General features: G+C 39.3%; 1 protein-coding gene across 1 annotated transcript in view; it reads right to left on the bottom strand.

Annotated features, from left to right (window-relative positions):
• The window catches only part of LOC126278059 (BSD domain-containing protein 1-like), an 86,952-nt gene that overhangs the window by 55,785 nt on the left and 18,083 nt on the right, over positions 1 to 13,084 (bottom strand). Inside the window, exon 3 of the mRNA XM_049977878.1 lies at positions 6,452 to 6,497. Coding sequence (XP_049833835.1) covers positions 6,452 to 6,497 — 46 coding nt within the window. The remainder of the gene's footprint in view (positions 1 to 6,451; positions 6,498 to 13,084) is intronic.

Below are 13,084 nucleotides of genomic sequence, written 5' to 3'. Positions count from 1 at the left end.
AAGCCCATGCCTACCCAGTAGTATAAGTTTATATGCTAACTAGCTCCGCAGATGACGAAGAGATTGATGAAATGTACGATGAGATAAAAGAAATTATTCAGACAGTGAAGGAAGGTGAAAATTTGTCATGGATGACTGGAATTCGATAGTAGGAAAAGGAAGAGAAGGAAACATAGTAGGTGAATATGAAATGGGAGTACAGACTGAAAGAGGAAGCCGCCTAATAGAATTTTGCACAGAGCATAACTTAATCAAAGCTAACATTTGGTTCAAGAATCATGAAGAAGGTTGTATACATGGAAGAGGCCTGGAGATACTGGAAGATACATAATGGTAAGACAGAGATTTAGGAACCAGGTTTTAAATTGTAAGACATTTCCAGGGGCAGATGTGGACTCCGACAACAATCTATTTCTTATGAACTGTAGATTAAAACTGAAGAAACTGCAAAGGTTTGGAAATTTAAGGAGATGGGACCTGAATAAACTGACAGAACCAGAGGTTGTAGAGAGTTTCAGGCAGAGCATTAGGGAACAATTGACAAGAATAGGGGCAAGAAATAAAGTAGATGAAGAATGGGTAGCTTTGAGAGATGAAATAGTGAAGGCAGCACAGGATCAAGTAGGTAAAAATATGAGGGCTAGTAGAAATCCCTGGGTAACAGAAGAAATATTAAATGTAACTGATGAAAGGAGAAAATATAAAAATGCAGCAAATGAAGCAGGCAAAAAGGAATACAAACGTCTCAAAAATGAGAGCGACAGGAAGTGCAAAATAGCTAAGCAGGGATGGGTAGAGCACAAATGTAAGGATGTAGAGGCATATATCACTAGGGGAAAGATAGATACAGCCCACAGAAAAATTAAAGAGACCTTGAAGAAAAGAGAACCACTGGTATGAATATCAAGACATCAGATGGAAACCCAGTTTTAAGCAAAGAAGGGAAAGCAGAAAGGTGGCAGGGGCATATAGAAGACCTATACAAGGGTGATGTACTTGAGGGCAATATTATGGAAATGGAAGAGGACTTAGATGAAGATGAACTGGGGTATATGATACTGCATGAAGAATTTAACGAGCACTGAAAGACCGAAGTCGGAACAAGGCTCCGGGAGTAGATAACATTCCATTAGAACTACTGATAGCCTTGGGAGAGCCAGTCCTGACAAAACTCTACCATATGGTGAGCAAGATGTACGAGACAGGCAAAATACCATCAGACTTCAAGAAGAATATAATAATTCCAATCCCAAAGAAAGCAGGTGTTGACAGATGTGAAAATTACTGAACTATCAGTTTAATAAGTCACAGCTGCAAAATACTAACATGAATTATTTACACATGAATGGAAAAACTGGTCGAAGCTGACTTCAGGGAAGATCAGTTTGGATTCCGTAGAAATGTTGGAACATATGAGGCAACACTGACCCTACGACTTATCTTAGAAGGAAGATTAAGGAAAGGCAAACCCAAGTTCCTAGCATTTGTAGACTTAGAGAAAGCTTTTGACAATGTTGACTGGAATAGTCCCTTTCAAATTCTGAAGGTGGCAGGGGGAAAATACAGGGAGCAAAAGGCTATTTACATGAGACAGGGTTGTACCCTATCCTCGATGTTATTCAATGTGTGTTTTGAGTAAGCAGTAAAGGAAACAAAAGAAAAATTTGCAGTTGGAATTAAAATCCACAGAGAAGAAATAAAAACTTTGAAGTCAAAGGACCTGGAAGAGCAGTTGAACAGAATGGACAGTGTCTTGAAAGGAGGATATAAGATGAACTTTAACAAAAGGAAAACGAGGATAATGGAATGTAGTCAAATTAAATCAGGTGATGCTGAGGGAATTAGATGAGGAAATGAGACACTTCAAGTAATAAACGAGTTTTGCTATTTGGGGAGCAAAATAACTGATGATGGTCGAAGTAGAGAGGATATAAAATGTAGACTGGCTATGGCAAAGGCAAAGAGAGCATTTCTGAAGAAGAGAAATTTGTTAACATCGAGTATAGACTTAAGTGTCAGGAAGTCGTTTCTGAAAGTATTTGAGTGGAGTGTAGCCATGCATGGAAGTGAAACATGGACGATAAATAGTTTAGACAAGAAGAGAATAGAAGCTTTCGAAATGTGGTGTTATAGAAGAATGCTTAAGATTAGATGGGTAGACCATATAACTAATGAGGATATATTGAGTAGTATTGGTGAGAAGAGAAATTTGTGGCACAACTTGACTAGAAGAAGGGATCGGTTGCTAGGACATGTTCTGTGGCATCAAGGGATCACCAATTTAGTACTGGAAGGCAGCGTGGAGGGTAAAAAATCATAGAGTGAGACCAAGAGATGGATACACTAAGCAGATTCAGAAGGATGTACATCGCAGCAGGTACTAGGAGATGAAGAGGCTTGCACAAAATAGAGTGACATGGAGAGCGGCATCAAACCAGTCTCTGGACTGAAAACAACAAGAACAGATGGATTTCTCCAACCAGAGTCAGTCCCAAATAGTTGCAGTTGCAAACTGCCACAACAATTAGTCAATTCACTTCCAGTTCATTGCGCAGCTTTCTTTTTTGGTGTGTTTGGATCTGGAATCCTGGAATCCTGGGTGTGGCCCTTTTATTTCATATTTCATCTCTCTCTCTCTCTCTCTCTCTCTCTCTCTCTCTCTCTCTCTCTCTCTCGCACACACACACACGCACGCACGCACGCACGCACGCACGCACACACACACACACACACACACACACACACACACACACAGACTGTTAATTTCCATTTTCTTAGATATGTTGCACTTCATGAGGTTGTGGTTATATGGCCAAAAAACACGTCATGTGCTGCAGTTCAGTCATCGGCCAGTTAAAATCATCTGTCGACTGAGCATCTCCCATTCTGTCATACTTCATACTTCACTGCAGCTGCTTCTAACACTGCTCCATGTTATTAACAACATTTGTTAAGTGAACCACCGTGTGTGTGTGTGTGTGTGTGTGTGTGTGTGTGTGTGGCGTATAACTGAGAGGTAGCCATCAGTGGGTGTAGCAACACTGTAGCGGCAAGTTGATAGTTGTCAACTTTCAAGTAATTTTAATCGGACTATAGTCATAATTTGTTGACAGTATGTTCATGTAGCCTGATGTGATTGCTTCCACAATAGTGTTCCATTCCTCAAGTGCTTGCCAGATTCCATTGTACATGTTGGGTGACACCTTTTCAAAATTACTCTCCTCTCAATTATCAAGAATACATTCTGAGTCATTTAACTCTCCTGTTACTGACATATTAATCTGAAGATCACAGTGGGCTACCTGAAACCCCTTTCTGTTGAACAGATATTATTGTTCCAGACAAGATACCTAACTCATTGGAACTGTTTTTATGTATAGAACAGGATATCATGGTGTTTCTACCAGCAGCTAGGCATATAAAAGTTCACCCAGACATAACACCACTTGTCTTGGTAAGACAGTGTACCACTAATGGCTTATCGAAAGCCACAGTCATTGTACGTATAAACCCAGCCTATTTTATATGTTAACCTTCACAGATATCATATTAAGTAAACTAAATACCAATCAACTGGATTAGAGAAACAGGATGAACATTGCATTTTAAAACTTGTTCATATACTGGTACTATCACTGAATAACCTTCTCTCTCTCTCTCTCTCTCTCTCTCTCTCTCTCTCTCTCTCTCTCTCTCTCTCTCTCTCAATTCAGGAAAATGAAGTAGCAGATATGGTAGGCAAGAAAAAGAAGTCCCATAGCTCAACACGCCATCCTAATACGTGTTATATCCTCGCTGTTGAGATACAGGTCAAGCAGTGGTGCTATGAAAAGGGTCTAAAAGTGGTGTAAATGAAACTGCAGCTGGTAAAATAAACTGCTTCTCTATGATTAAGACACAGTATAGTTACATGTGGTTTCCTCCTTTGGTGAGGACATTCTCCAGTTTGTGGCACTTGTGAGTACAAACTTCAGTATGCCACTTTTCATGGAATGTATTTTACACTGACACCAGAGGGCAGGTGTTTGTTAACCAACTGATCTGTCCTCTCTGTTTCTATATACAATGAGATTACTGTAACTGGACTACAGATCTCTTACGAAAAGACACAGTTTATGAGCACAAAGAAACTCTCATCTCTGAACACAAAGTATGGCACAATTTACAAAACAGCAAACTTCAAATACCTCGGTGAAACACTACAAATGAGTGGACATAACAGAGACTCAAACAAAGAAAGAAAGACTAAACTGGACAAGGCATGCAAAGTAGTGTGGAATCATTACAACAAGAAGTCTATCTCACAAAAAGCCAAATTACGCCACTACAACACAGTGGTGCTCCCCGAGGCACTATATGCAGCAGGGACCACACTAATCCTAGGGCATACACGTATCAGACAACTAGAAAAAGTAGAACGGGAAATACTTAGGAAAATATTTGGTGCAACTAACAACAATGGAATATGGATCAAGAAACCTACAGAGGAACTATACAAACATACGGAGACAATCACAGAAAAGATTAGAAAATGCAGACTACAATTCTATGGACACCTATACAGAATGCCATCACAGGCTGACCAAACAGATCTTGACTGGGTAATCACTAGAAACAACAAATGGGTGCCAGAGGTAAAAAACGACCTGAACCAACTCAACATAACAGCAGACACAATAAACGACAGAATAAAATTCAGAAACATCATTAAGAAAAGTAAACTACATGAGATACAATGTGACAAACGAACAGGCTAAAATGGGCCGAAGAACACAAGCAAGATCACAGCCGGAAGATGAAAGAAATATGGGCAACCAAAAAGGCAATTAAGATGAAGCCAAAGACACAAAGCCGACAAGAAGCATGGACAGAGGACTAGAAACAGAAACACAGCAAGCGAATGAGGGAAGTTTGGGCAGCAAGGAAGGCAGCAAAACGAACTGGCCATGTAGTTTACTCCAAATGCACTCTTTAAGGGCAAAACACCAATAATAATAATAATGAGATTACTGTGGTACGACCTTCAAGATTTTGTGACGTGCCTGACTTCTCCCTAAATTAGTGATAATTGTAAGCGATCAGCCAATCACACTTCCCTGTATTATTATTATTATAGCCTTTTTCTATAGCTCAATTAGAACTGAAACAGTTGATTTTAATAATGACAAAGTTTGATAACGTCCAGAGATTGCAACCAGTCATAGTCTACTATCGCACACAATATTTCATCTGACCACTTGCAGACATCTTCACCTTCAGGTCAGCCATCAAAGACTGCCATCAACCATTCATCTCGTACAATTTGTTAGTGTGCTATGCAAGCTGGCAAGTGCACTGGGATCATAATTTTAAGGTCGATCACACTGACAGTGAGCAATGCCTCCTGTGGCAGAAATGCCAGACTCAGCTCTCTGGTGGGTTGCACTCACAGGGGCCCTGTGCAGTTTGATGTGGTCTCGCTTTTTACAAGGATCCCACTCAGAGTTTTTGGCATTGATCAGCAATAAATTTCAGGCAGACCTTATCTCACCCTATTTTCTATTTGCTAAGGCATTTTTGAACAAAATGACAAGTTTATCATGGAAAGTCCTATTTCTTCCTAGTTACCAACTTTTTTATGGATGATTTTGAGAAAAGAACCGTGGAACCAGCTAAAATGCCTTCCTAGTGTAGCCCCACGAAAAAGGCCAAATTAATGGACATTTTGTTGCAATGCAACTCAACACTCATTAGGAGAATATACCAACAATATCTACAGCTTTCCTTGTGTGTGGTGATAACTTCTTAATCAAGATAAGCACCATCTTCCAAAAATTTAAAGTGGTTTCCCATCCACCAACTAAGGTTGCAAATTGTCTTGGATTGATAAAAGATGATTTATTATTGGGGAAAAATGAAGTCTATAAAATGCCTTGCCAATGTGGTATGGTTTGTACAGATAAGATCACATGCACTGTGCAAGAATATTGCACAGAACACCAATCTGCACTTGCTTTTTGTGACTATCTGTTATAAATGTGTATAGCCACTGGGTATGCAATAGAATATGATAAAATAACAATTTTGACTACTGTCACAATGGTTTGGGGTTCCATTATTAACTAACATGTGGAAACAGGCATGCCAGAAAACCTTATCAACAAGGAGAGCAGATATGAATTGGATAACACATGGAATCTCATTACTTCCATGATTTGCTCTTAGCAAAGACCAGAGACTGCGCTGAGGGCTAATGTGAGTGGAGTTTCACGTTAACGTAGTTGACATTTTACATTCTTATAAACTGGGTATAAGTGAAAGTGAATGAAAATGGGAGTGTGATAGTGATTTTAAGTGAGTTTGTATTTTACACGAATCAAACTTTATTGTTTTTAAAACATGTGCAGTAGTACATGAAAAAACACTTTTATCCAGTGTCACACGGGTGAGAAAAACTGTATAATGTACAAACCTTGGATTTAGCCGCATTATACCAAGAATCCCACCAGTTTCCACCCCTAGAAAAGAAAACAAAATATCTGTATCTATAAAACTCAGCTCACAAGTGATACATCCAAATTTTTAGATAGCACACAGAAAGTAAAATGTAATCAAAGATTTTCCACATCCAACACATTCTTAGTTTAGGTAGTACTATGTGAATGTTCAAAAGTTGTTTGCAAGTCATAAACACATACTGCGAACTTCATTACAATGACAATCATGACACAGATTCTACATCAAATTACAAGTCCATAAATTACTGACTGGATGAGTTGATTGACGCATTGGAGAAATACAAATGTGGACCACCTACAACATTATTATTTAAAGAGCTGTCTTCTTCAAACATTTTTCATGTGTATGACTGATTTTATTCTCAAGGAGTGTAAACATGTGCTTCAAACTTCAGATCAGGGAAACAGAGACACAGCTATGTCTTGATGCCACAAGCAACTTTATGGTTTGTGGTGTAGGCAATTGGTGTATCATCGTCACTCCTCCCTTTTCCTGTTCCGGTCACAAATAGCTCAAAAGCCATAAAGCACATCCCATCACATTAGTGTGTAAAATATCTGATACGAGGGTAATCCCAAAAGTAAGGTCTCCTATTTTTTTTATAAGTACATAGACCTGTTTATTTCTACAGTGGTTTAGATCAGTTTACAAGTTGAACATTTAGCTATTTTTTGACGTAATACCATTTCTGTTGATGCATTTTTGTAGACGCTGTGGCAGTTTTTGTATACCCGTGTTATACCAGCTCGCCGCCATGCTGTTCAGAAAATTATGAACTGGTGTGATTGTTGCTTGGTCTCAGGGATAAACTGGAATGCCCAGGTTTCGTCACCCATGACAATTGAGTCCAGAAAGTTGTCTTGTTCCGTTGCAAGGCGGTGAAGAAATGTGCGGGAAGCATCCACCCGTTGCTACATGTGGTCCTCAGTCAGCATGCATGGTACCCATCTTGCGCACACCTTCCAGTAGTTCAATGTTTCTGTTAAAATTCTGTGAGCAGTGCTTTGGGAAACCTCAGGAACCAATGTGCAGAGATAATCCAGGGTGATCCACCGATCTTCACACATGCTTTGTTCAACCTTCAGCATTGTCTCCTCAGAAACTGGCACTCTCCCACCCCTTTGTTCGTCGTGAATTTTGGTCCAACCAGCTGCAAACTCTCTACACCAATTACAAACATTTTTGACATCCATGCTCGACTCACCATACACTTTCGTCCATTGGTGATGGATTTCAATTGGCACAGTGCCCTTTGCGTTCAAAAACCGAATAACTGCGCACAATTCACACTTGGCAGTAACATCCAACAGGAGCTCCATTCTCAAATGCTGCCAAGCCAAGACTGAGTGCCACAGCACGGCATGTGCATTTCTACACACAGAGTGTGAAGCACTCTTCATAACAGTGTGACCAACCGCCACACAAACAGAGTTCTGTACTTATAAAAAATAGAAGACCTTACTTTTGGGATTACCCTCATAAATATTTACAATCAGTTATTAACAGGGCACATGGGAATTTTGCACCATTAAATAATCATGCATACATACAATACATACACTTGTCAGACAAACAACAACATACATAAACAAAATATGAGAGGGCTAGAAGCCATCATTAAATGTCTGAAAAATTGGACATCATGAGGTGGTTACCAGTACGAAGTGTACTCTTGTCTGATATACCTATACTGGCAGCAACTACTGGAACTAGCTGCATGAACTAGCAGAGGACAGGGAATTGGGAGTCATGTATTAGTTTTAGTAATTTATTTGTCCAAGTATCATTTTACAATATCAGATTTGTCAACTTAATACAAGGACAACGTGTCATATTAATGTACATATTCACTGTGTGCTCTGTTATTTCTTGAATGTGCAGATGAAGTTTAGGTACTTCATATATCTAACATTATAAATAGGCACTGGCCCCTGAAATATTTTTAGAGCTCTATCACACTTCATACCTCCAATGTAACATTACAGAAAAAGAAGTCCCTGAGTCAACTAGCACCTGATCCAGTTGGCCACCAATGAGACTTACTGCCATCTTGATAACTTTCATCCATCGAGAATTTTCGCTAGTGGTGCCCTCACCTCCTTAGATGGTGGCCTTGCTTAGTTTTCCTGAATTCAGTGTTAAGCTGAGAAGCTGATGCCTGTCTGGGAATGACAATGGCATGTTCAGATGTGACATTATGCAAAGTATGGTGATAAGCTTTGGCCCATAGATAAACTATAATTGTCTTCAGTTGACTGGGATGAATACGACTGTTTTGTTGCTTGTCATTTTGTGGTGTAAGCCACTGAACACACTTCTTTCTCTCTGCAGTAGTGGACATGTTCATGGCATCCACAGTGAAAAGGGACCAGTGTGTTGTCCTCCATCCTGCAAATGTGTGTCTTTCTGCAGGCGTTACAATAGGCAGAGGAGTTGGTTCTACCTATGTTGATCAGGTGTTGGGGTTGTTTGACAAGACCAATTTGGCCCAGTCAACTCTACATGGTCAATCGACTGGTCTTGGATATTGGTGCTAAGGACCTCTATTATGCATGGGCTCTACATTCGTGGCTGCTATTTATTGTGTACTTGGTTCAACATGACCTACTAAATATGATGGAAGAAAGAAGGAAATTAAAAAATTCTGTGAAGAGAGAAGACCAAGAGTAATACAGGAGACTGAAAAACAGAATCAACAGAGAGGCAAAACAAGCAAGTGAAAAATACATTGATGATCTCTGTATTTCAGTTGAGGACAACATGAGAAAGGGAAATATTGACAAGACCTATAAATGTGTGAGACATTTCTTTGGAGACAGAAGAAACAAGTGTAGGGCTGTGATGGATGAAAATGGCAATATGTTGGATGACGATGATGAAGTTGCAAGAAGATGGAAACAATTTATAGGAAAACTGTACAGCAGACCAAAACTGCCTGAAAACATCATGGAAGAAGAAACAGAAGTAGATCCACACGACATAGGTGAACCTATATTAAAGGAAGAGTTTGAACTAGCTCTGAAAAAATTGAAACAACAAATTGCCTGGTAAAGACAATATCCCAGATGAACTTCTGAAATCTGGAGGAGCAAAACTGAATCAGGAGTTGTATAATCTTGTTGTCAACATGTATAAGAAGGGTAAAATTCCTACAGACTTTGAGAAAAACATTATGCTCCCCATTCCAAAGAAGGCAAATGCTACAAGATGTGAAAATTATAGGATGCTCAGCCTAGTTACGCCTCTAAAATAGTAACCTCAATCATCCTAAAACACATAGAACAAAAAGCCGAAGCTACTGTCTCCGAAGACCAGTCTGGATTCTGGAAAGATAGAGGAACCAGAGAAGCAATATTTGGTCCAAAACTAATAATAGAGAAACGACTTGATAAGAACCTGACAACATACATAGCTTTCGTAGATGTAGAGAAAGCCTTTGATAATGTTAAATGGGATAAGATGTTTTAGGTACTCAAAAAAGTAGGAATAAGACTATAAAGATAGAAAAATTACAAGGAACCTGTACAAAAATGAGACAGTTGTCCGTGGACGGACAAAATAAAAAGAGGTGAAGATATGGAAAGGTGTCCGACAAGGTTGCGCACTATCTAGTGTTATCTTTAACCTATACATTGAAGAGGTGCCAAAAAAAGTAAGGGAAAATACACAGACATGTGTAGTAATTCAAGGACAACGAATAGATGTGATAAGATATGCTGATGATATAGCTGTCCTGGCTGAAAGTGAAGATGATCTTATAGTCCTACTGAATAGAATGGATAAAGTTATGGGGGAAGAATATAATATGAGAATTAATAAAGGAAAAACAAAAGTAATGGCATGCGACAAAAAAGATCAAGTGAAAGTCCAATTTCATGTAGGCAATGAACTGCTTGAACAAGTTGATAAATTTACTTATCTGTGCAGTAATATTACCAGGAATGGAAGGAGCAAGGCAGAAACGAGAAGTAGAATTGCTCAAGCAAAGGCTGCTTTTAACAAGAAGAAAAACATCTTAACATCTAAGAGCATCAGCCTTGAAATCAGGAAAAGATTTTTGAAATCATATGGGTGTGAAACATGGACACTCGCGACAGATGAAGACCAGAAGCTAAATTCTTTTGAAATGTGGTGCTATAGACACATGCTCAAAATAAAATGTATCGACAAGGTCACAAACGAAGTGGTTCTGGAAAGACCAGGTGATAAGAGAAGCTTCTGGAGTTTCACTGTTAATAGAAGAGTGCAATTTACAGGTCATATATTAAGACATAAAGGACTCCTGAACCCAACATGTCGAGGGAAAAAGACAAAGAGGAAGACCACAGCTGAGGCACATTGATCAAATCGTGAAAGATGTGGGATGTAACAGGTATAAAGAAATGAAGAGAAAAGATGAAATACGCACAGAATGGAGACAAGCTACGATTGTAGATGTTGCAAACCAATCCTTGGATTGACCACTACAGAAGAAGATGAAGGTTCAACATGTCTGGCTGTCATAAAAGGATACAGCTCTTCTCCTACTACCTGGCATAAGAAAAAGGTGAAGTAATAGTGGTCTACCACAACTGCGATAGGGACCACATTCAGGACTCTTTTTCTGTTGCATTTCCTCACTGCACTGGCCCAACTTGATGAATTGTTCCGTGGCTGTGACATGCTATACCAGAAGAGCCTGGTACATGCACTCTGCAACTCATTTCATCTACATGGTGACCCTATTGGCTTCTGTCATATTCAGATTGAGAATGTTGTGAAGGACCAAAACAGTCAGTATGAAATACAGTGTTGTTTCCACATCATGTTGGAACACATTCTTCAACTCTTCTGCTAAATAGACTTGCTGTTGATTGTCACTCAAATGTTTTCTTCAGTTTTGCCTGGAATTTGTCCCAGCTGTTGAATTTCTCGTCACTGTTCTCAAGCCAATACTGGGCTGTGACATCCAAGTAAATGTACACATTTTCCAAACACATCATGTCATCCAAGTGTTGTATTTGGCAACTTGGTCGAATTCCTTCACTCGTTTTGTTGGATCCCGCCCAGCACCTTCAGAAAACATTCATAGATGCCTAGTGTGCAGCTGACTTACTGCTGGCTTGGAATCTACTGATCTCCTGAATATACGGGTCTCTTGAATAATGTACCGTTTGTATTCCATTTGCTCCCTGAGTCGGTGTCAGCATTTACACTGTCTAATTAGGCCCACAGTGAGGTAGATATTGTGAAGTACCCTGCATATGAACCAAACAATTTCTCATTGCAATAGCAATTAACTCCAAATTATAATGGAGGATCTTCAACTAAGTACAACACTTGGCACTGACAGCACATTTATTAGTGACACCAAATACAAATGAAATAGAACTGAGCTCCTGGACAGACAGCGCTGATATTTACACAAATATTTATTATTCCAGAACATAAGTAATTTCGATAATCTTCCAGAAATAATAAATACATGATAACAAATACTTGCTGCTGATGGAGTTTCAATTGAAAACCTCCACGATGTATGCAACACGGCTCACAGCAGTATCACACGCACATCAGCAAACAATATTTTGAAATATCCATCATTTTGATTTGCAGCTCCTTGTATTGGCCGTGTTTGCAGTTAAAATTGTTGGATGTGAGGTCCCCCAGTTATGGAAAACACCGTTTTTCTCAGTACCCAAACATGTTTCGGCACCACTGTGCCATCATCCATGGGTTTTCATTTTCTTTTATTTTGCTGGGAGTTAACCTATCTTCTAGAATGTAATTCCATCTTTCGCACCTATATTCATTTTTACTTAGGTTTTCGTGTGGCAAGTACTTCCATTCTCCGCATAATGCTAGCACTTTTCACCTCAGGAGAACACAGTGTGATTGTGGTTTGTTATGTGGCCCAGCCCAGTCAGTGTTCATTTGTTCACCAGAGAGTTCGGCGCCAAATTTGAATTTTGTTTGCATTTTATCTTTGTGTGTGTGTGTGTGTGTGTGTGTGTGTGTGTGTGTGTTTTCTGTGCGCTTCTTAGCTGTATGTGTTGGCTTTTATATGGTATTCCTTTTGTGTGTAAATGGTGCATCTTTGCAGATTTTAGTTTATCTATTTTTCTCATGTGTGTGTGTGTGTGTGTGTGTGTGTGTGTGTGTGTGTGTGTGTGTGTGTGTGTGTGTGTGTGTGTGTAAATGGTGCATCTTTGCAGATTTTAGTTTATCTATTTTTCTCATGCGTGTGTGTGTGTGTGTGTGTGTGTGTGTGTGTGTGTGTGTAGACTTTATCCATTTGTGCTGTTTTTATTTGTAAAGTTCCTTTAATGTGTTGAACAGTGTGCCTTTTCAGAGTGTAGTGTATTTATTTTAAGACCTGCTTTCCTTCTGCTATTGCCTTATGTATATGGAAGTTTTCCTTAATGGTCAGTTTGCTGTATAGGCTGTGGCTGGGTTTTAGTATTCTTAGGTCTGTTTCTATTGTGGTTGGGTACTGATTGTTGGCTACAAGGTGGTCGGCAAATGCACTATGGGAGCTGTTGCTTTTTAAAGCTCTGATATGTTCTGAATACCTTGTTTTGAAGTTTCTGCATGTTTGTCCTATGTA

The sequence above is a fragment of the Schistocerca gregaria genome, chromosome 6 (genome assembly GCF_023897955.1).
Source record: "Schistocerca gregaria isolate iqSchGreg1 chromosome 6, iqSchGreg1.2, whole genome shotgun sequence".
Lineage (NCBI taxonomy): Eukaryota > Metazoa > Arthropoda > Insecta > Orthoptera > Acrididae > Schistocerca > Schistocerca gregaria.
The sequence above is the reverse complement of the archived record's forward strand: the minus strand, read 5'-3'. Positions and strand labels throughout refer to the sequence as shown.